This window comes from Nannobrachium achirus, assembly GCF_963921795.1.
Source record: "Nannobrachium achirus genome assembly, chromosome: 22".
Taxonomy (NCBI): domain Eukaryota; kingdom Metazoa; phylum Chordata; class Actinopteri; order Myctophiformes; family Myctophidae; genus Nannobrachium; species Nannobrachium achirus.
The window spans coordinates 28,059,357-28,086,148 of record NC_137829.1 but is presented as its reverse complement, the minus strand read 5'-3'; the positions used below and the strand labels follow the sequence as shown (position 1 = coordinate 28,086,148).

General features: G+C 41.5%; 1 protein-coding gene across 1 annotated transcript in view; it reads left to right on the top strand.

Moving 5' to 3' along the window:
* Nucleotides 1-375: 375 nt before the first annotated feature.
* LOC308307873 (glypican-6-like) overlaps nt 376-26,792 on the top strand; it is a gene marked incomplete at both ends in the record, with an annotated part of 162,731 nt that continues 136,314 nt past the window's right edge. The window contains one exon of the mRNA XM_080753192.1: nt 376-526. Coding sequence (XP_080609318.1) covers nt 376-526 — 151 coding nt within the window. The remainder of the gene's footprint in view (nt 527-26,792) is intronic.

The following is a 26,792-nucleotide window of genomic DNA, read 5'->3' as shown; positions in this document are numbered from 1 at the left end:
TCAACACAGCGACGAGCTACTCCATACGTTATGCCGCCTGCCTGGTGAGTGAAGTTCAGCGAGCGCGTCTGAAAAACAAAACCATTGTCCGGATTCATGTGGCACCTTGAGACTTCACAGTTCAGCTTTCTGCAGCGTCGGGGGACTCTTATTGGCCATTCTTCACCGCGAAATAAACCTCTTTTGTTTGAAAAGATGTGTTGATGAACACTGATAGTTGTGACAAGTGGCAACCACCACCAACAACCGCCCAGTCATTTATTATTACCTGCGGATCTGCTGCAGGGGATTTTTTTTCCTTCTTTCCAGCAAGCGGGAATCTGCAGAGGAACAACATAATAAGGATTTTTTTTCTTCTCCAGAGAAGTGGCAACAATGTTGAGAATAGAAACCATCATTTGCACTTTCTCATTGCTTTCAGTTGCCGCACGAGCAGATTTTAAAGCACGGAACTGCAGTGAGGTCAGGGACGCTTCTGTTGCGAAAGGCTTCAGCTTCACACATGTTCCTCTCCAGGAGATATCAGGTAAGAGATTACAGTGCGCCCTGTCAATCAGTCTGTCCACGGCGTGTCAAAATAAGCACTCTCCGTAGACACGTTAAAACACTCAGTGAAGAAAACTCAACTGTAGCCTATCAAGATTGTTATTTCTGGATTTATTTTCCTCCCCCCCCCCCTAAGTTGCGAATATGGGGTGCAATTTAACATAGTCGATATTCAAGTGTAGGGACTTTTTGACACTACGGTATTTTTATGTCTGCAATTTATTAGCGCGCAGTATAGGCTACACCACCTCAACCACCTGTCAAACCAGAAAGTTAATTTGAACAAACTGACGCAAGTATAGACTATATTCGACCTTAGACTATATAGTTTTGTTGTGACAAAAACGACAAGAACAACTGTCTGGTGAATAAATATGCGCACATCCATAGACTGGTTAGTTGCATTGTGGGCTACATTAGCCAATACATCTCCGAAAAAGCTCAATTGCATTCCTCGAGTGAATGACTTGAACTAGCCTACTCAGTACTAAATTAGGTCATGTAATAAACAATTAATTTACTTTTATAAAAGCGTTTGATCAGTCATTATCAGAGTTCAATTCAATCCGCTTAATATCTTATAGCTGATGTTAGGTGTGTCTCAGTGTCCACCGGTAGAGGTCTCTCAGTCTATTGGAGATATGGTCAGCTCAGCAGATTAACCCCAGTGCTGTGAAAGTCCAGAGGATGTGATGAAGAGTAGCCTAATAATACTGCATTTGCATTAGATCATCAGTGAACCATTGTTCACTTATTCCCTTGATTCCACATTAACCACTAAATGACAATAGGCCTAAGTCTAAAGCTACTTTCAGCATGTAAAAATATAGTGGTAGTGCTTTTTTTTGTCAAGGATGGCCTTGTAGCAGTGCAGCTTCACATATGCCACTATGTGTTTTTCAAAATTTCAAAATTTCAGCCTTAAAGGACAACTTTGTTTTTTTTAACAACAAGGGTTCTTATTTTAGAATGTAATTGAAGAAAATAAAAGATGAGTGTTAAAATGTTTCATTTACTCCTTTCTATTGTTTTAAAGATTTTAATGATTTTGTTTTCAGTGGCTGGGGGCATGCGTACAAGTGGCTAAATATGTATTTTTTTTTACGCACAATAAGACCATTCCCAAGATGCACCACAATCTTTCATGGGCAAATGTGACTTATGGGGGCTAGTAATGATACAGAATAATAGTAAAAAAGAAATCAATGGCTTATTGGGTCGAAAAAGACATATTTAGCCACTTGTATGCATGCCCCAAACCACTTAAATCTAGATCACTAAACGTGCTAAAACGATAGAACAAAGTAAATGAAAACATTTTAACACTCACCTTTTCTTTTCTCTAATTACAATCTAAAATATGAAGTAAAATGACAAAAAAATGTAAGTACATATTAACTTACAACTCAAGTTTTTGTTCATTTAATAATAGAATAAAGGAGTGTCCAGGAGGTGTTATAAAACATACAATTCTAAGACAATTTTCATTTGAGTTTTTACCCGTTTTGTGAAAGAGGACATTTCTGTTTAATAGATGCAACTTCCAAAGTGCTCTGATTCCAGATGTTTGTTGTTTGTTCTTCTGGCCTCGGGTGAATAGCTTGTCTGTTCATGTCATTTCTGTCAGGTATCAGGTCCCATGATTCACTGGAAACAGCAGGAAATCTGGCACAAGTAAATGAGTTGAGTGTTTGATAACAGGCACACCTGTTCATAGATGGGGTCATAGCTGACTGATTAAATCCTCCAGGTTTGCTCCCCACACATCATCCAAGTTAATCTTCAAAAATGAGTGCAAATCTCAGTCTCTGCTGCGAATGATGTCCCTGTGTAAGGTCCTTTGATCACCACGATAACTGCGTCATAACCTTATGTCTGTATGAGAGGCAATGCACTGCCAACACCTGAGCAAATTTACTATGACAGGTGATGAGCATGTCCTTCATGCTCGTGATTTAACATTCCTGTCGCCAGCACTAGCCACATGTTAAAGGTATAACCAATCCTCAGAGTGGGTAAACATTCTTAAATATAAAAAGTAAATATTCAGTCTTCATCGCTTTAATCCCTGGAGGATTAGCTGCTATCCACGGTTGCATGCATGTATACAGTCAATGATGCAATATGCTAAAACTCTGTATTTTTCCTGGGGGTAGTATTGCTGACAGGCTACTATAGATACCGTATATGCTCTTACAACTGTACACATACTGCTTATAGTTTACATTTACATGCTTACATAGCTAGGTATATAGAGCACTGCTGGTGCTGGACCAAGTTTTAATGTGCCTTGCTCAAAGGCATATGGCAGAGCTTTCGCAGTCATTGGTGACAGTAGCATTCACTGTCAGTTAGGGATGGGACGATACGCGATATTATCGTTTATCGTGATAAAAAACACTCACGATAATCGTATCGCAGAGATTTAATTTATCGTGATATCGTCCTCCGTCATATCGTCCTCCGTCATGCGTTGGGATCAATTCACCTTTTATTTGCCGAGCTGGATATCCGGTACCACTTACACCCTCTATAGTTGGTAAAAGGTACTTAACATAGTATATACGTACATAATATACGTACTTGATACTTTTTTTCACTCTCTTATCAAATGTCTTTGCCAAAAAATAGCCGATCTACATGCTCACAACGCGTCACAACGTGACGCGTTGTGAGCTTGTAGATCGGCAATTCTTTGGCAAATGTTCCACCTCAGGATAATGGATTTTGATTATCGTGATAATATCGTAAATCACGAAATCGTGTAAATTTCCTTTGTCACAATAATCGTGATATGACATTTTCATATCGTCCCATCCCTAGGTGACAGTAGTATTCACTGTCATTCTGCCACTTCCAAATCTGTAGAACAAATTGCAAAATATTCTGTTAGGGTTCGGATTGTGATGAGCAGTTTATTACCCAATTAAACTTTAATGGTCGAAATTATTTGCGTAGATTAATAGAACAGCCTAATAAAAAAAGAAAGAACTGACAGATAATTGATCATAAAAGCCATAAGCTGCAAGCCTGCAACCTTAGGTTCTTGACACTGATATGCTCTTGATGTTTCCCTTGTTGCCTGTTATTTCAGAGAGCACGCCAGCAGCCAGCACATTCTCTTAACTTTACGAGTTGGTGATATGGGGATCGATCTGGGAACCTTCTTGTTTCGGGTTCACTCCAGACTATTGCTTGCCATTTATGTAAAAACAGGTTAAGTGAGGTCGACTCAAGTTATTCATTGTTACTGCACAATTTTACCACTTTCTAAGTTTGTTTAGCTTGGTCATATTCCAACACAGAAAGAGTCATTGTTGTATAATTGTAGTGTTTGAGAAATTGGTGTTCTATCCCAGCTTTTGAAGTGTGATGCCCCAGAGACTTGACATTTTGAATGTCAAATTAGACCAAAGGCTGAAAATCCGCTCTTATCACGAGATAAATAATTATTTATAATGTTATCCTTACTTACATTATCTCTGTTTACTTTTGTGATTCCAGATTAAGTGATTACACCAGACTTACATTTTAGTACCTATCTAAATATTTGTCCTTTTTGTTAAACCCAATTCAAATTTGACTTATTTCTTACCTTGTTCATATTATTATATACTCTAAAAAATGGCTATAATCTAAGGTGTCAATCAAATGATTGACACCTTAGATTATAGCCAGTTTTATACAAGTGTGATATTACATTACAGCTGTGACACGCGTAATTTAGAGCTGATGAATTGAGCTCAACACTGGTTAGAAATGTCATTTTTTTCTTCTTGGCACAATAAAAACACTGGTTAGAAATGTCAGTTTTTTTCTTCTTGGCACACTAAAAGCTGAGATGGTGTGATTTCTGTTGGTGTGTACAGTACAGTCACATGGAAAGAAGTCAAGTGGAACGGCAATACCTTTTAGTTAGTGTTATTGATAGAAGATTAGTTATAAGTCGGAGCCTGAGGGTTGAGTGTGTAGAGTAATGCCACAGGACCAGGGCCATGGTCTCTGCAAGCTGACCAGGGTGAGCATAAGGCTGTCAGCAGCTACGCTCTATAGCCTTCCATTCCAAGGGGGCATGAACTCGTGGCTCTAAGTCTTTGTGACTGTCAGCGCATCTAAAAATGGCCAGAGCTTCTCCTCTCCTGACAGTCCTGCTTGTACACGTTAAAATAAATTGTCAGCTAGTTCGACACTGGACATTTTGGCCTCCTTAATTCACACACACACATCACTGTCCCTGTTGAGGACTATAGCCCTCCTCACAGGCCTGCTGTAGCCTCCACTTGAGTGAATAACCCCGGTGTCTCAGATGAGATGAGGAGACTCGTATGGTGAGTCACACACTGCTGGACCCCACGGAGCTTGCTGGGATGTCACAGCTCTCACCCTATCATTTGACATCCCAGCTCATGGCTGCTAATTCCCAGCCATGAGATGGAGATGGGGGACGGAAATAACGGTGCTGATATTTTATGCGAGCTTAGGCTGCCTACACAACCTAAGCAAATGATCTCTGCTGGAGCGTGTAATATGCACAGGTCCTCCTCCGTTCATGTAATGGGATGGAAAGGATTAAAAAGGGGCTAAATGGGGAGTGCCTGCAGAGAACACGTCTAGGTGATACTGTGGTAACCAGTGTTACTGTGATGCACGTGATTATTATGGCCAGTACACTACTAATATGGGGAATGGGTCAAGAAGTGAAACCCTGAGATTGGTGTCTGTCCAAGTAATGCGAAAGATTGTCATAACATTTGAGTTAATTGGACTTTTTGTCTTGACAGTCGTTAGGCATTTTAGATGAGCACATTGGTGGCTGGGCTGCATGCAGCATTGTAATATACCAGTGTTCCCTGTTGTGACACAGCGAAAAGGAAGGCGAAATTCAAGCAATCGTATTATCGCTGTTGTCGGGTGGAAACCTTGTATGTTCAAAACAGTTTTGTATTTATCATTTCATCAAAATGATTTAAAATAGTGAAAAAAGCAGATCTAGTACAAGCACACAATGCCTCGCCGTGCAAGGCTTTGTGTGCTTGTAGATCTGCTATTTTCACTAGTTTTGTGCGACAGTCTTGTGTGATGAAGCAGGGGGGAAAAACGTACAAATCTGAAACGTTGGAGATACGAGGTTTCTGCACAGTGCACAACAGTGACGATTTCTTTTCTCCAAAGAAGGGATTTCTGAAGTGCTCCAGCCATCTCCATGCCATCAATCATGCATCATGAATGCCAAGATGGTTTCATGATGAGCTTTCGCTACGGGCGTTCCCATTGCAGAGCTGTGGGGAATCATTGTGTCCTGCAAACATGTGTTTGAGCGTAGCAGCGAGAGGAACAATAACTGAGCAGCAGAGGAGGTATATCAAAAAGCAGCCGCTGGGGAACACTGGAGTCCATTCTTTTGGTGCAGAGAATGATAACATTTTTAGGGCGTTACAAATCAAGATTTAAGATATTCAAGATTCAAGGGGGTTTTGTTTGTCTTTCACTGATACAGGTACAACAAGCAGCAAAATGTTGGTGTGGCGTATTCCACAAAACTGATAACAACAACAAAGTGATAATAGTGATAATACTGGATTTAATAAAATAAGAATCTGCATTTATAGAATATACAGTAAGGTTTACATAAGCCAACTTTCTTGTCTACACTGCCAGTAGGCCATAGAAATACCTCCATGTGGCATGGTTTTGACACCCGACTTTGGTTGTCTACAGGTTGTTGTTGTTGTTTTTATAGCTGACCCCGACATTCGGGTATCTGTTAATATCGGACCCTGACAGTACTCTATTAGGGCTTTTGTCTATTGACGATAACGTGTATCGGCGATCGCTTTTGCTGATGTCTACTTTCATGATTTAAAGTTATACCATGTAACTTTTTTTATAAAACAAATCTTAAAATTGTCCTAACTGTTAAATCGCTAAAGTTTTAGAACCCCCACTCTGTTATTTTCAGCTTCTGAAGCCTTCTCTTTATATGTTTTCTATGAGTTGTGAGGGGGGGAGAATTTCCCGGCAAAATGATGTCATCTCCCACATGATACACTACCGGCCAATCACAGCGCCGATCATACACCACCGGCCAATCACAGTGAGTCTTGCTGTCTCTAAAGGAAGTAGCTTCCCTCAGCAACTGTGTTTACATTGGTGAAGGAATCTTGCTTGCTACTCCCTCAATTCTGGTCTAAAAATGATGGGAGACTGCTCTACGGAATCGTATCGGCAAGGCGGAGGTGCTCGCGACGGCCGCGGTGGTCCGCAGACCCCCGTTCCGGTGGTCCGCGGCGACTCCGGCCGAAAAAAGCAATACCGCTACTGACCACTAGTTGAGCAGCTTCCACAGTACAGCTTTAATTTCATTAAGCGTCCTGCAAAGCTTGGCCAATGAGCCATGTGTGAGACATACCGTACATATGTACATAAATACAAACAGACACCGCTCAATGGCCCTCATTTATCAATGGAGTGTAAAAAACAGCGTATTTTCCCTAGCCTGATAAATCAGTCCGCACATTACCACCCCCTGTTGGTGGGTGGTGTGTAGCGTGGACTGACCCCGGAGATTTTTTCATTTTGTCTCGCCCGTAGAGCGGGCGAATTGAATGGGCCAATCAGGGCTGTAGACTTGGGGCACGTGGTAGGCTGGTCCGGTCTCAGCCCCCCCCCAGCCCCCTCCCTTCAGAGCTCTTCTGCCCACGTGAGAGTCCCTAGTGGACTCTGATTGGTGCTCTTCTGCCCACGTGAGTCGCTAGTGGACTCTGATTGGTCCGTGAAAACTGTCATGGCGGAGTCAGCCGGACGCCCGCTCGACTCGAATTCTTTTAATAAACTATACAATAGTGCCGTTTCATTACGTTTTAATACCATTTTGCACTAACGTAAACATGCAATCATATAATATGTTATGAGAAATAACTAGAGATGTTACCGATCAATCGGCAATGGATCGGATCGGGCCGATCAAAGCGTGATCGGCGATAATCGGTGGTTTAGATCAAAAGGTAAATTCACCGATCCGATCGGATCGGTGCATCCGATCAACCAGCCGTTCAGTATGCCCACTTGAGGCCATTTTGGGGTATTGATTTCCACAGTGCTGAAGGAATAATTAGTTACTGCTATGATAATAAATACATAGTAATGCTGGTAAATAACTATAAGGCAAATATATAAATGAATTCATGAGTGAATTAATTAATTAAAGTTAACACATTAACATTTAGAAAATATAAATAATATATAAATAATAACTTGATCGGTTTGGTGATTGATCGGTATCGGGTGATCAAACTTTTGTGATCGGTGCTCGGTGATCGGTTCCAAAAAACCTGATCGGACCATCCCTAGAAATAACGTATTTTTGCAATGTCACGCCACGTCGCCGTCGGGGGCTCTAAGCGTGTTTGTGTGTGTGTGTGTGTGTGTGTGTGTGTGACGTCAATAGGCTTTAGCCCGCCCCCCCCCCCCCCCAGAAGTAGAATGTCTCCTCGAAGGATCAGACTCTTTCCCAAAATGAAGTGAAACGTAGTGTGTGAAGAGTCTGACGCTTTCAGTCAGGCAATATTTCCCCCCCCCCCCCCCCCCAATATTAGTGTAAGTAAACGTTGAAGTAAGATTTATCAACAAATCCCATACAGACAATCCCAGCATACATTTGATCTCAGCGTTGATCAATGCGCCAGCTGAAACCTAGCGTCATTAAATAACACGCCCTTAAATAACACGCCCTTAAATATTCTCGAAACGCCCCGATTGTCCGACCTGAACAAGCGGAATACGACCAAACAACTTAAGGAAAGCCAATGGGAAAGAGTTTCTCCCGTACGCCTCACTCCCTTACATGTCCGACAGACTACACACACACACACACACACACACACACACACACACACACACACACACACACACACACACACACACACACACACACACACACACTCACACACAACTACTGTACTTGGAAGCCCGAGCAGCATTTTGGTATACTGGGATTACCATTCTGTAATGGTACAATCTTTGACAAGGAGGCTAGCAGCCTACATGAATGACACCAGTCACATCATCATGAACGGAATACATTTGAGAATTAATTTAACCCATTACTGAAGTGCGCAGTGCATGTTCAAGTTGGTTACACTAAAATAAAGCAATCATAATTCCACATGTCCATGACTCATGGGCTAGCTGCCGTGCATGGCACGTTTATGACAGATAGCCTGGCAAGGTAGTCATAATCTGAACACAGTGGTTGAAGAATGAATTATAAGTATTAATGGATGAAGGCTGGCTCCTGTATGAAGGGATGGTTTTAACTCCGATCTTCCGGTGGCAAAAATTAATCCACAAGCGTTAAGATTACCTGCGCTGAGGGCACAGGTGGAGCATCGTGTTTTTGAGCGGTGGTGACACCGTCTCCTTAGAGTGACTTTGTCTGTGTGTTACTATCTCTGTTACTATCTACTAGACCTTACCCGTTCGAAGATATGTGCTCCAAAATATGTCAAACGCACCCGGTGAAAGTGTGAGAGAGAGAGAGAGAAACATTCCTAACTGTGAGAGAAAGGGGTGTGTGTGTGTGTGGGGCTACAGATCCCATGGCCTGGAGGAACGGACCGTAACCCTGGCAACAGACAGCAGAGTTCAACAGAAGTGGTTAAGAAAACGCTAAAAAAACTGCTTTAATTTGGGAGAAATGAAATTCGGGCTCCGTCAGCGTTGGTATAATGCTAATGTCCAATACCATGTGAACTTTGGTATCAGTTGCTGAAGCGAGTGAATAGATAAACGTAGATAAGCGTGAGCGTTAGAGCGTTAGAGCGTGAGCGTTAGAGCGTTAGAGCGTGAGTTTGCTCCTTTATTAGTAGGATGTTATCATCTATCCATGTTACTTTGTAGCCTGAGCTGCAATACCACTGGTGACCAAGTGGTGCTGTTGAGTCACACATGCGCGCACACACACGCACGCGACCCTGAAATGAACTGCTACACACACACGGCTACACACACACACCACCGCTCACTTCAAACTTGGTTTGATTTTATCCATAACTCGAGAGTATGCTAGCTATTGTATAAGTTTAGAGACCTCACGGTCCACGACAAGATGTAATCAGCGGCGCCGCGGTCCCGACACTCGCAAACGCTCTCGCGTAAGCGTGTATTTTCTAGGTCTGAGCCATATCGGCAATTTTATCTGAATGCCTCGCAAAGCTTGTTTAAATGGGTGAATCATTAAGCACCAACATTGCAAATAAGCAATGTTAGATGGTTTCCATATCACTAGATTTTAATTGCTTGTCACTGTCACTTGGAAATAAAATCGGCATGCATGTCATGATATATGCTTTTATAAAATGTTAGATTTTCACAGGAAATATTTATTAGTGTGTTAGATATTCATCTTGGAGTGGATACATGAGTCCAGATGCCTATCAAATTGTTAGACAATGCTGCTCCGCATGTCTACAATGGAACAAAGAGGTGTAGACAAATCCTCCACTGACTTGAGATCTGAGGGAGCGTGTCGCTATTTCTACAAGTCATCTTTTCGACAACCAAACCTAGCCCTAACCTCCTTGGGGTGAGTAGCGATACCTGTCGATGCTCCGTTGTCGAAATGATGTGCGTTCGAAAAAGCAAGATTTCCCAGAGATCTGAGTGTACCGTACGCCAACGTCAAAGTCAGGATGCGATGATAAATGTTGAGAATTGCGGTGAACTCGGCGTACGCCAAAAATTTGATCTGCCACACTTTGATAAATTAGGGCAATGTCTTTCCCCCGAACTGCATTTGTCTTGTATGTCCCCTCCAATTCTGCCCATATAATTATGGAGTTGCCCAAATATGGAATTCCAGACTGCCCCCCATGCACATAAATATCGGGCCCAGTCCAGACACACAGATCAAACACCTAGCAATGTGCTATCCATAGCTGCAGATTGCACAGGGAAGACATGCTGTTATGAGACCGTCTTGTTAATTGTGGTGAGTCTGCTGTAGTAATCCACAAGTAATTTCCCAAATATGTGTTTAATTAGTCTGAAAATAAAATGTAACTGGTACATTTAAAAAAAATAAACTCCAATGGATTTTATTGTCCAATCACACGCCTGCACACACTGTCGACACAACTCGTAAACCGAAAGTGTGAAATGCAATGAAGGCTGCATAACTTATCACATAGTCCTTAAATTAGTATTCTTCAAATAGCATGTATGTATACTATGCTATATGTTTAGCAAATTTGACTCCCCATAGATTCTATGATGATGATGTTTGAAGCCATGATTGAGATTTAACAGAAGAAGCAGCATTTCAAAAGGCAAGCTGGCTTCATCATGTTTAACCCGTCTCTCTTTTGTACTTGAAGCAAGCTCTGCCTCTCCTGTGACGGATGGCTGGAGTGGGCCTTTGCTGACAACAGTAGTGTCCTCATCTTGGTTCTAGCTAGTGCCTCAACCCTAGCTAGTGCCTCAACCCCAGTGTTCATTTATTTGTAACTCAGAGAGAGCAAAATCCTCAGTGTTCATTTATCAATTTAACTCGAGCGTACAAATGGAACCAAATGAATCCATTGGGCTTGGTCCGATTGGCGACAGTATCGTACTGCATCACTGATTGAAGGGAAGATCACATTTGTTTTTTCTTACATCAATATTTTTGCTCTATATACTTAGTGGACCAGGATCCCCCAGGGATCTGTACATGGTTTGTTCCTTTTTTCCGTCTACACCTACTAGCTCAATTGCTAATTCACAACATGACGTGTTGTGTGCTGGTACATTAACTATTTTGCCAAATGGTCACCACAGAATAGGGACGCTACATTTCATGTGGTTATTTTTGGTGATTTAATGGTATACTAGGGTAGATTGCAGATCTGTGTGTGTACAAACACACTCTCCCCTACCCTCTCTGACAGGTATCAAAGGGATTGCTGTCTTTGATGCATTCATTGATTAGAGAGAGCACTAACGAGCACAGAACGAGTTTGGCACTTTTATGGCCTATAATTAATCAACTCCATGCACAACCCCTTTGAAGTTCAAATGGATCAATTAAGAGCTCCGGCTGATTCTGTTCTCCATATGCCTGCTCACCAAAACATTGCTTTGTGTTTCATAGTAACGTATGGATATGATTTGAATTGTGATATCAGAGATATAACAAAAACAGAATATGATGTTATTGTCGCACCAAGCACAGACACATATTCTTTTGAAATGGCGTTTGTTTGTTTGAATACAGTCGGCAATATTAAATCCATCGTTTTAATGTTTCACATTAAAAGTTTTTCGGCAAAACCCATAATATTCCCAAATACAAGAGGTTCTATTTTCTTTGACAGTTAACGATCATGTATTCCTGTGATTCCTTGGACTAAAAAAATAAATAAAAAAAAACACCCTCCAGGCATTTAGCCCTGTCCTACCTGAAAGCACCATCTTACCACAACAATCGACCACCCCCACATCTCCATACCACAACAAATTTATACTTTATTCAATGTTCAATAACAGGTGAACTCCAAGTCACAAATATTTCTCTCTGCAAATCTCTAAATGTCTATGCAAACCAGAGGTCTCTGTCTCAAAATGCATGCAATTCCTTCCACTTTTCCATTACCATTTACCAATTACTCTAACCTTGTGCATTTATAACACCTCCCACCCGTCCTACTCCTGTGATATTTACGTGAGAAAATATCAATAATCACCCAAGCCTAGTGTTCATTTAGTTCTATTTGTACACTCTCAGGGTAAAATTTATACTGAGGATTTCACTGTGCAGGGTAGTAACAAATCATGGTAGAAAGTGGAAACACACCTACTGGAACAACAGCAAGAGCTTGAAGCACTGAATAACAAAACGACTTTTGATTGTCATCACCATCATAATATTTAACATGCCAGTAAGGTAATGATTAAAAAAATGCCTTAAAGGGGAATACCACTCATTTTCAACTTTGAACTGTGTCATTAATATACCTATATTAATAACATAGTTCAATGTTGAAAATGAGTGGTATTCCCCTTTAATGTCATCTCTTTAAAGCTATGGATTACTTGCTTAAGCAAATTCATGGATTATTTTGACAGCAACTAAATTCATTCTAATGAAGAAAGAGAACCATTTTGGTGAAAACAATTTGTACATTTTGATTGGTCTGTTTCGGAATGGAAACCCGCCCACGATTGGTCTGTCTATGATCTATGCACATCCGACTGTTTCTGTCTGTGCAGTAGGCAACCGTGTGTAATTTCTTTCATAGAGGAAAAACTATTTATTTCTTCATTTCCAATCCTTATGATCCTGTTTATTCAGAGATTTGTTTGGGTTTCAGCAGGGTTTATAACAGACTTTCTCCACTCATAAATCAGGTTATTGGAAATGCATCCACTGATGGACCTTTTCTTGCCAAAAGGGGTTTTGGGCCCAGTGGGCAGAAATCCATGATAAATTTGGCTTTGTTAATTTATAGCTTGCATGTCAGCTAATCAATCAGTCATCGGATATGATCTAAAGTTGAATTTAATTTACTCCCCAGCTATCATAAATCTTGCCTCTTGAAAGCTGGTTTGGTGGACAGACTGTTGCATTCTCATTTTTGGCTGCCAAGTGTGAATTCAGACGACAGGAATGAAAACAGGATTACCACTGAAGCTTTGGTTACTGGGCTCCAAGCTTCAGCTGGCCAAATAGTGTACGCTTCACGTGCATTTGTCCACACTGTTGAGAAGCCATTTCCGCCTAGATTATCGAGAGATTAATACTGTGTGCGCACCAGCACAAGTCACAACCGTGAAGAATGAATGTTTGTCAAAATCCTTTGAGATAAAGCTACTGTGAAAAACAAGGAAATGGAATGAAACAATTCTCTCAAGATGACACAGTTATAGGTCTTTAATGGTTTGAAGAATATTTTGAAATGTGGAACAATGACTATTGTTGAAAGAGACTGAATTGGTGTTCTAAGTTTATTTGTATCACTGTCACACAGAGATGGAGAATGTTTTTTTGTCAATGCTTACTAACATTAGCTCACTGTTGTAGTCTTTTTGTTGTTGTCTCCACCAGCCGAAGGCATGGGGGAGAGTATGTTTTCCCCTTTGTCCGTCCGTGTGTCCGTCCGTGCGTGCGTGCGTGCGTCCGTGTGTCCTCGCAGTTTGTGTGCACCTAATCTCAGTCGCCGTTGGCCCGGTCGCTGCCAAAGTGAGCACACACATTCCCTGGATGCCAATCTAGAACCTCTGCCCTAAATTTTTCAAATGGGCCTTTTCTAGCGCCACCTAGTGGCCGATGTTCGCAAAACACATTTCTGTGCACTAATCTTACAGATTTCGTCCAAAAATCCTACAAATTGGTAGGCAGTATCTCGACAGTCATGTGATCGACACGGATCTGTCCGATTTTGCATATTCCATCCTGATTGGCTAAGATTGGCTTCCAAAGTTTGTAGGATTGAGCCGTTTTGAACAAAATGCCTCAAATCCCAAACGCAAAGTGCCATTATCATGAAATCGCGCACACACGTTCCCACCAGGTCGAGGAAGACATGCCACTTAAAATTTTTGAAATCAGCCTCATGGTGGCGCTATAACAGGCCGATTTGTGGTTTTACCTATAACTCCACCAATCAGTTTCAAACTTTGTAAGCGCACTCCCTAGAGGCCAAGGAAAAACCCTTTCCCTGCATTTTTCACATCAGCCTTTTATAGCGCCACCTTTGGGCCGACTTATGTAAAACACATTTTTGGATATTACTCCTTCAGATTTTCTCAAAAAATAACACAAATCGGTACACAGTATCTCTATAGTCATGTGATCAAGTCTGATCCGTCTGATATTTCATATTCCATCCTGATTGGCTAATATTAGCTTCCAAAGTTTGCAGGATTGCTCCGTTTTTGAACAAAATGCCTCAAATCATCAACGCAGCTTGCGATTACCGTGAAATTTGCCACACATATTCCCACTATGTCAAGGAACAAATGCTACCCTTTTCACATTGGCCTGTTATAGCGCCACCAGCAGGTAGACTTTAGCAAAACACATTTTTGGAACACAATGCTTCAAATCATGCATGCAGAGTCCGATTGCCATGAAAGGTCTAAGGTGAAGAACATATGCCACCCTTTTTACATTGGCCTATTATTTATACAGTAGCACCACCAGGACGCACAGCCTGGTGGAGACCTGTGCTCGGAAGAGCACTGCTTCTAGTTTGCAATGTGCTGTACATCATTTTGGCCATTTGTGGCAAGTGAAGAGAGCATTGCAGCTGAAGTGGTTTACTGGTGCCACTTAAAAATCGTCTTTCATTTTCCCCATAGACTTTTACAAAAATATTTATAACAATTATGTTAAGCCTAGAACCAAGCCATCCAGGATGGCAGTGAATCATGACCATACAACCTTTGTTTCTATGAAAAGAACATTTTGAAAATCGCTAAACAAAGGGTAGTTATTAAATGTAGTATATCAAATAATTTAATATTAAAATATGTTTTCACAGAGGATCAAAGGTTTTATGGTCATGATTCACTGCCATCCTGGATGGCTTGGTTCTAGGCTTAAAGGAGTAGTTCACCCCCAAAATGACTTTTTTTCTATTGATTAGTCACGCCATGGAGAGTAGAGTTCAATAATATTTAAGTTTTTTGTCGCATTCCTAAGACAAAAATGTGATAACAATAAATTTACCTATTGAGTAATCAATAGAAAAAAAGTCATTTTGGGGGTGAACTACTCCTTTAACATAATTGTTATAAATATTTTTGTAAAAGTCTATGGGGATGCGTTTTAATGTGAACGGAGCGGTTTGCTGCCATTTGTGGATTTCAGAGTTCCCATTGAAAAGCATTGGCAGAATCCGCCCTCATAGGTAGAATTAAACTTGGGTGTGACCGTGCCCAAAAGGCCAGACCGCACCGATGCAACTAGTCGCAACTCCTTGCAACAAAACAGTTTTAAAGGAGTAGTTCACCCCCAAAATGACTTTTTTTCAATAATATTTTTAGTTTTTTGTCACATTCCTAAGACAAAAATTTGATTCGAGTAAATTTACCCCCATTGATTCCGGATGGGGACCCGTTTTGAAACGGGTCCCCGGAATGAATGGGGGTAAATTTATTGTTATCACATTTTTGTCTTAGGAATGCGACAAAAAACTAAAAATATTATTGAACTACTCCTTGCAACCAGGGGTGTCGCACCAAATTCTGGGCCCTGGGTACAAGGATTCACTGCGGACCCCCCATGAATGTTCTTCATACTGTAGGGGAGGGGGTTTAACCCATTTAGACTGGGAACATATTATTACACATTATTCTGTGCTTTAACTATTGAAAAATAGCAGATATACAAGCTCACTGTGAGCTTGTAGATCTGCTATTTTAGAAACCTATGTTTCTATGTCAGTGGTGCTCAAACCTTTTCATGTGAAGGACCCCCAAAATAATATGTATTTGGCTACGGACCCGCATCTCAAAATATTTAGTTCCAGGGACACCCCAGAAGCAAAATTTGAATTACAAATGTTCGCTTTGAAAAATACATATATTCAAAGATTTACACACATTTTCACGAAAAATAAAATAGCAGATCTACAAGCTCGCAGAGCGGCACTCGGGTGCCGCGCTGTGAGCTTGTATATCTGCTATTTTTCAATAGTTAAAGCATTCAATAATTCTAGGCCTTAAATTGCATTGGTGTGGACTGGCCTTGACAAATCTTTAGTAATCTTAAGAAACCAGTGGCCAAACCTTTTGGGCCTATCTGATTCCAGGATATATGGGCCAGATTTGGGCTGCTAGCCAAAGCATTACCAAAGATTTCTGGAAGCTTACTAAAATTAAATAGGCTCAAACATGGACTAATGTCAGTCATTAACAACAGTGTTTCAATAAAATAAGATGAGAGGTGTTGCATTGGATTCATTAACTTCTAATGAGGTGTTTTAAGCGGGTTTCTCTGAGCCACAAGAGCAGAGAATGAATTTGTTATGTTCAATCGGTAGTGTCTCTGTTGGAGATGATCAATAATATTCTCATAGTGCTGGCCTGGCACATCAGACTGTCAGGCTGGTTCAGAGATTGTTTTTTGATCTAGATTTGTTTAGAGCAGGGGTGCCCAGACTTTTTTGACTTGGCAGCTACTTTTAAAATGACCAGATCAACATGATCTACCCACCCAAAGATGTTTCTGAACACTGGCGAACACTGGCGTTAACATGTAAGACAAATGTACTTGGAAATTAATGGAAAATAATAGGGGTAAAAGTCTTCATCACATTCTGTATGGAAGTTCTTTGTAATGTTCTTTGTAATGCTACTGACAGAGTCACAAAGCATCACATTGGGGGGTTTGCCTACTTCAGAAGTTACTGTATGAAGGGAGCTGAATGGCCCTTATTGATGTCATCAATCATGTCAACTTAATTCAAGTTTTGACAGATGCCAAAAAGAGGGATTTGTTATTTGTGTTTATACATATTTTTTAATATTTTAATTATATTTTTAGGGGCATGTATTGTGGTCTACTTGTACAGCCTTTGTGATCTACTGGTAGATCAAGATTTACCTTTGGGCACCCCTGGTTTAGAGAATGGCCAAATCACTCTTAACTTAAAAAAGATTTAGCAAAGACAAAGAAAATAAAAACGTTTCTCTTTACCGAATGTGTTATAAATTGCGCTTAACTTGACCTTACTGCATATCTATATGGATCACCTGCCATTTTCAAGAGAAAATGCGTTATAGCTCAGCAAAAGACGTGTGGCTGCTGGGCTACATTTCCCCATGTCTTATCTTACTGTCAAAATTGTGAGCCAACACAAAACAAAGCCCCTCAAATGCCTCATCGCTGTCGTTGGATCTATCTTTAGCCGCATGTCTGCCATTCCCGTCTTGTTGACAACGTCTGACTAGACATGACGTGCAACTGGAGAGGATGTGTGTGCCTTTACACCACTCCTGGGGAAGGTTTACAGAGGTGTGTGTGCTTAGCGAGATGCCAACGGGAGGTTCATATGGAGCAGCTGAGCTGTGTCCTCTCTCTCTCTGTCTGTCTGTCTGTCTGTCTGTCTGTCCGTCCTGGAGAATAGAGGACACCAGCACTGTAACAAGGCATCAGGGCCAGTAATTGCTGGTGTTGCTGAACTAAGCTGTAAATGATGAGTGAAAGGTAATGATCAGTGCAAGTCTCGGGGACCTCCTATACTCTCCACACAAGCCACCAGCTGCTACCTGTAGTGCAGTCTTTTGCCATGCTCCAGTTAGCAAATTGACGCAGAGGAGAGTTGCTGGCTAGCGCACTCTGAGTCGCTCTCAGGGGCTTCTAGGGCCTGCTGCCATGTATATCAAATATCCACGGCAGTCTTCTCATTCCTCCACCAGGCTTTTTATTACATGCTCCTCAATAAATATCAAAGCTAGACATAGTGCTATGTATGCTGATTATGTGCTGCTTGTCATTCCAAAATGTACTGCACTTGGTGTTAGCGTAATCCATTATATTAATCTCAGTGGTAATAGTTTTGCTGCACCTTGCAGGACGCGGCACGTGAATATTCCCTACTTATTACAGATCAGCCATGTTTTATACTGTATATAGGTATATACTGTACAAAAAAGCTTTTTTATCCTCCTGCGGCTGTCAGAGCACAGGATGAGGACGAGAACAGAAAACAAAAACACAAACACAAAAAGACAAGCTAAATAAAACAAACTGCATTCACGCATGTTTTCCTTAATGCACTAATTTACAGAGATAAGTGTACTTATACGTTCATACTGTATGAATATCTTCTATAAATCTGTATATGCCTTCTATTGATGTATAGATGTACAGTACATACCTTATTACCTTCTACAAATCAGAGATTTCGTTTTTTTTACGGAAGGTTATAATGTGTGTCCTGCCTTACTTTCTTTTCATTTCTTTTTTTTAAGATTTGTTTTTGGGCTTTTATGCCTTTATTGGATAGGACAGTACACTGACAGGAAACGGGGGGAGAGATAGGGAGTGACATGCAGCAAAGGTCGTCCGAATCGGGAATCGAAGCGGCGACGCCGCCAGGCATTAATGCCTATGTGGCAATGCCTATGTGGTACAGTATGTGCCTGGACCAGTAGACCTGCAGCGGGCGCCCCTCTTTCTTCTCATTTCATTATAATCCATCATTAGCTCCTTTATTATCTTGATATATACTGTACATGTAAAAGGCTACAGTGTAGCCTTTAGTATGAATGGCCTCATCCACAATACTTTTTCTGAGACTCGTAGCGAGAAGTTTATCCTATAAGCGAACTTCACAGGACAGTGAATTGAACTGACATGACATATACAGATGATAGCTTAGAGACAATGTCATCTTTCAATGTCACTTCATAGCCAAGAGCAGTTTTGGTAGATTTGAAACGTTTATATTCTCCATAAAAGGACACGCCCCCCTGAATAAAGTTTATTCTGAACTTGTCATGAACAGTTCACATTTGCTGTGATGGAGAGCATGGATATGTTTAGTCTTCTTGTGAAGAGATCACCTTTTTTTTAGGTACAAGTCAACAGTATTTCTATTCATATTCCATATTTTAGAATCAATGGTTTACTGTTTTATCTTCTAGTACAGATATGAAAAACAACTGCATTTAGAAACATTTCATTATGAATTAGTTATACTTAAGAGATTGCATTTCGTTGCTTTATCTTGCCCTCACAGTTATACATGGCATATTGATAGGTGACTGCTGTGACATACTGAGAAATATGACTTATATTAGAACCATGAAACCGTTCCAACAGCTTTATTCCTGTCCTTTTTCCCTTCACACATGCTCTCTTGAGGATATGGGATAGCGTCATGGCATCGTGGCTTGCTTCCTTTTTTTTTTTAATTGTAGACTGTTTTATGTGGCTGAGAATTCATTCTCTCTTGAACCTGTCCTCATTCAGACAAGGACATTTGACGCTCCTGTATCAGCATCCCCCTGGTTATTTAAAACACATGTGTCTTTCATTATGACTTCTGACATGACCTAGAATGTGATAGGAATACTGTCATTCAATTTTGATTGATGCGAGTTCTGTCTTCCTGCGTGAAACTTGGCTATTCCATACACCAAATCCTCAGGAGACATTATTAAAAACTGCGAAAGGAGATACCGTGTGAGGAATACACAAATGTCTGGATCCATGCTGATTTCCGCGCATCCAATTGAATTCATTGCCATGCAGTTCTGTAAAACATGAACTCATTTGTTGTCTGGGTAAAAAACAAAACCTAAAAACATTTTCACCAAGCGGTTTGTTGCATGTTAACCGCTTATTAGTTAGAAGGCAAGCATCATCATGTGGCACGGCTCAAATGCAAAAATTAATTGAAGTGATGTGGTTTTACTCCTTGGAAATCCTGAAGCAAAGAGTCCTCCACTGAGGATCAATGTTGGATAGCTCTGACATAACCCCTGGCTATGTTTTGAATTTTAATAAAGGAGGTGAGCCAATTCGATCAATGCTGAGGGGTCAGGAGTACCCTTGTTCAGTGGTTCTCAACCTGTGGGTCGGGACCCCAAAATGCATGATTTTAGGGGGTCCCAGATTTAAGACCTTTTACTATAAACACTGGTCAAACATTGGCCAAAACTACTACAATTCCAAAGTGTGTGTGTGTGTGTGTGTGTGTGTGTGTGTGTGTGTGTGTGTGTGTGTGTGTGTGTGTGTGTGTGTGTGTGTGTGTGTGTGTGTGTGTGTGTGTGTGTGTGTGTGTGTGTGTGTGTGTGTGTGTGTGTGTGCGCGTGTGTGCGTGCGCGTGCCCGTGCGTGCGTGAAAAGATTGAGAACCACTGCTCTAGTCTTCACTGTAAAGATGCCATATGGCAGAGCATGTGATGTTTATGTAATGGTATTCCAGCATGTATTATATAGAGAGGTGGTTGGGTGGCTCTTTCTCAAGCCACACAATGAGAATCAGCCACACATTGATAGCAGACATTTCCTGCTTGAGCTCATTAGGATGGAGTAGTGTGATGCCTTTAAAAGTTTGTCAGAGAGGACCATGGGACACAGCAGATGGTAGAGCACATATGCTGGGAGTGTCTTTGGCCAGGTACACCGATGAATTCTGTTTAGAGTTGGCCTACCTTTTTTGAGAGTTTGGGCACTCTTTATCCTCACAGCTTGACTGATAAGTCGAGTTCTGGCTCCAGGCATAACAATTTGAAATAGAAGTGCCAGGGCTATAACATCTTTATATGAATTTAAACAGTCCTTGACAGAGTCACCTCTCAGGGTGATACGTAGGATTCAAAGGTGCTGACCTAAGGGATGTTTGCATCGCGGAAGAGCGTTGTGAACTGTGCAGTTCTTTACTGATCTAGGAAAGAAAACCCTTTCAAATTGCTCAATTATTTCTTACATAGAAATGTGCACTTTGCACTCAATTCAAGATTGTTTACAATGGCTGAGTTAAGCCCCCAACCAAACGATAAAGATGTCACTATGAGGCTCCCCCTGGGTTGGTGTCGAAGTGTCCTTGAGCAAGACGCTTGCATAAGCCTTGCATAAGCCTTGCATGGTTTCCTCTGCCTTCAGTGTGAGAAAGGGTGAATGTAATGCACAAGCACTTTGGATAAAAGTGCTATATATTTATATGATTAGCACTATCATCAGTTACCGGTAGCTGCACAATTACGATTTATGGTTAAAGGGAGACCAGCCTTCATTCTGGCTAGATATTGAAGCTGCACAGTGTGACTGCCCTCTCAGAAATCTTTTGTTCCTTAAAGACCCCACAACGGTGAGACGTTGTAAAAACCCAATTGTTTCCAACAATTGGCCTCGAAGCAGGTCGAGCCAAAGTATCACCTCAATTCAAGGGAATCTAGACTTCCCTCCTGGCCCTAATGATCCTGGGTTTAATTATTGGAGAGATGGTGGTATAACAACATTGGGGAATGTATTTAATGGTCCTATACTCATGTCGTTTGATCAAATACAACAAAAATGCGATCTAGTGAGTGAGGTCTGTGATTTTATTCTCATATGCATCACACTACTAGCTAATATAGATACAGTAACACTCCAATTGAGAGAGCACTGACAATGGATTTTACAAGGTGTTTTATTAGCATTCTCTATGGCCTGTTAAGATCTAATGCAACTGTTAACACCCAGGAAGGATACTAAGAGGAAATGGGAGGGTTGAAATTGGTGATGAATTTGGTGCGAAATATTTGAAAATGTCAAAAAACGTTCTGTGTGTAATAGGGCCTGGTCGTTTCAGCTAAAAACCATACAACGATTACAGATCTCAGCTAGCTTTCGCCATAAAATGAACCCTAGTCTATCACCTGTCTGTCTTAAGTGTACTGTAAGATTGAAGAGGGAGGCTATATTCACTGTATATGGTCATGTCATAAGATTGAACGATATTGGTTGGGTGTTTTGCAGCAGCAGATCTTTAATGTGGAGTTTGAACTTGACTGAGTTTGATTGTCTGATTCTGGGACTTCTTGATAATAAGATTGTTAACAAGTTCCACAGACGTCTGTTTAATCTTTTAACCTATGCTGCGAGGAACAATATTATGCCTTGGATCAATGAGAAACCACCAACAAAGAATGAGCGGCACAAAATAATCATGCAATGCATGCGACTGGAATTTTTTGACCTGCCTGTTACGCCCGACAACCGATGCCTTCTATCAAATCTGTGACCCATATTTATGATTTATTGGCCCTCGCGCTCAATTAGCTGACATTTGACAATAGCGTTCCTTAACAGAAGCGATACCACTAACCTTGATGGAGAAGATAGGATCATTATCATCATTTTGCCCTTTTACTTTATACAGTTTGATTAGCAGCATCGCGATCACTGTCTGTCTGCCTCCCTCTCCCTTATACACATTCATTGTCTAATGTCCTCCATATTTCTGTCAGACTTCTGTCATTACAACTTCTTTGTTGATTGAATTGATTGAATACTTTGTTAGTCAGAAATGTAAACAGCATGAGGTACACCTTTATATTATATATAAATATATATATAAATATATATTATATTTTTTGATAGTTATGTCACCTGTGTCAATCATATATCACCCGTCAGATGATCTTGTTATACAAGGTAAATTAATAAATAACTAAGGGATATTAACGTTTCTCAAGCTTATTTTCGTCGATCTATTCTGTTCATTCATAAACCTGATTGCCTGGGGGAAGAGGCTATTTAACAGTCTACGGCCAGTTGCTCTGTGACTATGAAGCTACTTGCCCTTTGCTAGCGTCTGAAACAGGCTATGGTTGAGGTGGCTAGAATCTTTGATAAGCCTGTGAGCTTTGCCGTCGTATTGTGTCCTGGATGACGGGAAGCTCACATCAACTGATGCACTCGCCCCCAGCTATTCATGTCAATGAAAGTCGCTCAGTGGCGTTTGAAACACCCGGAAGAACGCTCTACTTACCTAACCACTTTTGTATGTTGGAGTTGTGCATGGCCTTGCAGTTGTATACAGGGAGTAGAGAAGGGAGCTCAGAATTGAGCTGAGAGGCTCCTGTGTTGAGGTTCAGGTTTCTATGCTTGGTGTCACGTCTGGAGGGGACTATAGAATACTAAGGTGTAATAAACAGCATATCATCGTTGTCAGGTGGAAACCTTGTATGTACAAAACCGTTCATTTTGTATTTATCATTTAAAAACATTAAAACTAGTGAAAATAGATGATCTACAAGCACACAACGCCTCGCACGCAAAGCGTTGTGTGCTTGTAGATCTGCTATTCTCACTAGTTTTGTGCAACAGTTTTATATGATGAGGCAGGGTTTTAATTTACGGAAATAAAACTATTAAATTTGAAACTTACGAGGATACGAGGATTCTGCCCGACAGTGACGATATCTTGCGATCAAATACGAGTTCCTTTTCTCCAGGTGGGAGAGGGCAGTGTGTGGGGTTGTGGCTATGGTGTCATCTGTGGACCATGGTTCTCCAGTGGCTAGTTTCTGGCTATGCTGGCACCATAGGTGATATCACCAAGCCCCTCTCCCCTCTCTTTAAACATAAAGAGAATCAACATTTGTGCAGTTATAAAATATTTACAATCCTACAGTACATGAGAAATCACCTATTGTATAATAGAGTCATCTTGTGCTATGGTGTGCAAAGAATAGCTGTTGATTATAATGTTTAAACACCTTTAAATTAGCACCCTATTCTATGTGGGTAAAAAATAACCCCCCTTTAACATCCAGGTGAGAAATCACCTATTATTGTATCATGTTGTGCTATGCTGTCTCTACTGCCTCAATAGGCAGCCATGTTGGAAAGAAATGCGTGTATCTAATACCCACCAGGACACAGTTAAGATCCGCCCTGCGGAAGCTTCTGATTGGCTGAACCGGAGGTAGGGAGCGCTCCGTTGTATCCACTTGGACCGCACGAAGGTGCCGAAAGTTACTATTCTATTCTGTCCATATCGTGACATAACTCGGGATGGCGCTGAGTCGGCTCATGCGACGGCGTGCCTCCGTCATCTCCAGCGAAAACAAGCGCTCCTTTACAAGAACCTAACTGAACCCTGGTGGTTATAGGATTCACACGAAAGAAAGAAATTGGTCCGCTTCCTTTCTTACTTCAGGTGTAACTGAAGGCTCTGTTCCATTTAGTGTAGCACAGTGGTTCTCAAACTTTTTTAATTTAAAGGACACCCATAACACTGAGAGCGTACAAATGTACACTCTGAGTTACGCACCCATGGGGTGCCCGCTGGCCTACCAGTCCAGGTGCATACCACATACAGTAGGCTCAGTGTAGCCTGACTGCGTGTTGCTGGTTCAATTCCTGATCCTTACTACCTTTGTTGCGTGTCACTCCCCATCTCTCTCCCCATTTCCTGTCAGTCTACTGTCCTATCAATAAAGGCAAAAAAAATAAAAGAGTTACACACCCATAAGGGGCCGTTTGGAATCCCCTGAAGGAACCATGAGGGTCCCTGAACCTCACCTTGAGAACCACTGGTGTAGCAGAGTGTTTCCAGTGAACCAACATGCACAATATCAGAACCCTGACTCTGTTTGACCAGAATAGAAGTAACCTAGATTAGCATGATTGGTAACACCTGTGAAGGAAGTAAGGAAGAGGCCCGATTTCTTTCCAGTGTGGCTGCAGCGCATAGAGCATATTGGCTCCTCTCTCCACACAGAGGAACGGCAGCAATGGATGCCTGAGGCTGAGCTTCTCATCTGATCCCTGAGGGAGATGTCAGCCACCCTCCTTAGAAACCCAAATGGTATCCACGATCTCGTTCTGTCGGTCATGACCCACAGGCAGGAACGAAGACTGACCAGTAGATCGAGAGCTTTACCTTCTGGCTCAGCTCTCTTTTCATCACAGTGGTGCGGTGCAGCAAATGCCATACTGCTCCCACTGCTCCGATTCTCTGGCGGATCTCCTGCTCCCCCCCCCCCCCTCCCCACTCACTAGACCCTGAGTTACTTGGGGTAAGGACTCAAACCCTGGAGTGGGCAATCCTCCAGTTTCCTGCTGAGAACCGTGGCCTCAGATTTAGAGATGCGGGTCCTCATCCCAGCCGCTTCACACTCGGCTGCGAGAGTGAGAGCTGGATATAACAGCACGGGCAAGACAAAATATCACAACTGAAAACTTAAAAGTGAGTTGAATTTCCCATTGCCAAGCGATTGTCTCTGCCTCTTGCACACTGCCGAGGCAGAGAGAGGCTGTGCCAAAGCATGTTTGTGTTATTGCATTGCCCATTTCTCACCTAAAATATTTTCAGACACATTATTTTAGAGTACTGTTTACGTTTAAAATTGGAATGTTTGTAATGCACCGTCCGGCCGTCATTTTGAATAATACTCAGAGCTGCCCTCCACAATTGTCTCCACAAGTGTAGTGTCTCCACAATGAAATAGCCTGCGTAGGAACATTGAGATGGGAATCACACTGGTGAATTAAATCATGATTCCTGATTATTTATAGCTGATGTAATCACACATTAGTTTTAGTTTGACCGGCAGTAATTAAGATTGGACTTTTAGGAACTTTTTGGCATATGTAAATGTTATAGCCATATGCTATAAAAGTGTTAAAAAAGTCATTTTCCACCAGCTGGTCTTTAAATATATTTAGCAAATAAAAGGGCAGAGAGAGTATCACTCTATTAGTTTCTTGTTTTTTATTTTGCCTTAGCCAAAACTGTTGAGGATCTCAAATATAAAAGGCCTTCTCTGCATCTGTTATTGCCAGAAGGTCTTCATTTTGCATAATCAATAGAATGTATTGTGCTCCTAGCGTTGTCTTCCAAAAAACCTTCCTGGAATAAAGCCATATATATCAGTGTCAATTATATAATGGGAGGCACAGACCTTGATGGGAGAACCACTCAATAAACTTTGTTAGGGTTAAGGTTCACCCACGGAAAACCCACCTACATAACAACAATTAACCTCTGGCACCTGTTGTCCTTGAGTGAACGTAATGCAAAAAGAAAAGACAGAATGACGCTGAGTAATATGCACAGTAAAATGCAAGCAGATTTTAGGGGGAAGTGGGGTGAATATAAATGTCTGTCGATTAGGCTCATGGCAGAGCTTCATCAGCAGTGATAATAAGCCAGGTTGATCTGACTGACACTCTTCTTGATTACAGACACTCTAGTGGCAGGAGGTAATTGCAAGTTATGAAGGCAGCTCCTATAGGTGTTGATAAAACACTGAATGCATGCATAAACCTCTCTCATTATAACTCTGCTCGGGTACTGGCACATGCCAGTTCCATACGCTGTTTAATGACAAATACGCGTATACCCACATGTTTGCATCACTTTCCCCCATCTCACAATATTCTGTGGAACTGTTAATTGTTGTGTTTATCACTGTAATGCTGTTAGAATGTCATGACTCATTACCAAATGTCACTGCTGTGACGTTGGGTGGTGGGGGTACAGTACCACTGTTTTGTATGCATGTGGAAAAAATCAAACCTCGGTTCGAAGTGGAGCGGTGAATCTGAGCAGCTATACTCTGTGTGTGTTGCTAAATGCCTAAACTGTAAACTGTAAACTGTGCCTGTGAGTGAGTGGTGAGTGTGCCTGGCCTGCACAAAACAGCGCCCCTCCTTTAACTAGTGTGTTGTGTGTGGCCACTCAAGGTATTGCCAGGCTACGGACACGGCCAGCCAGCCACCCAGCCACACAGCCACCCAGGGACATACCCACGGACATA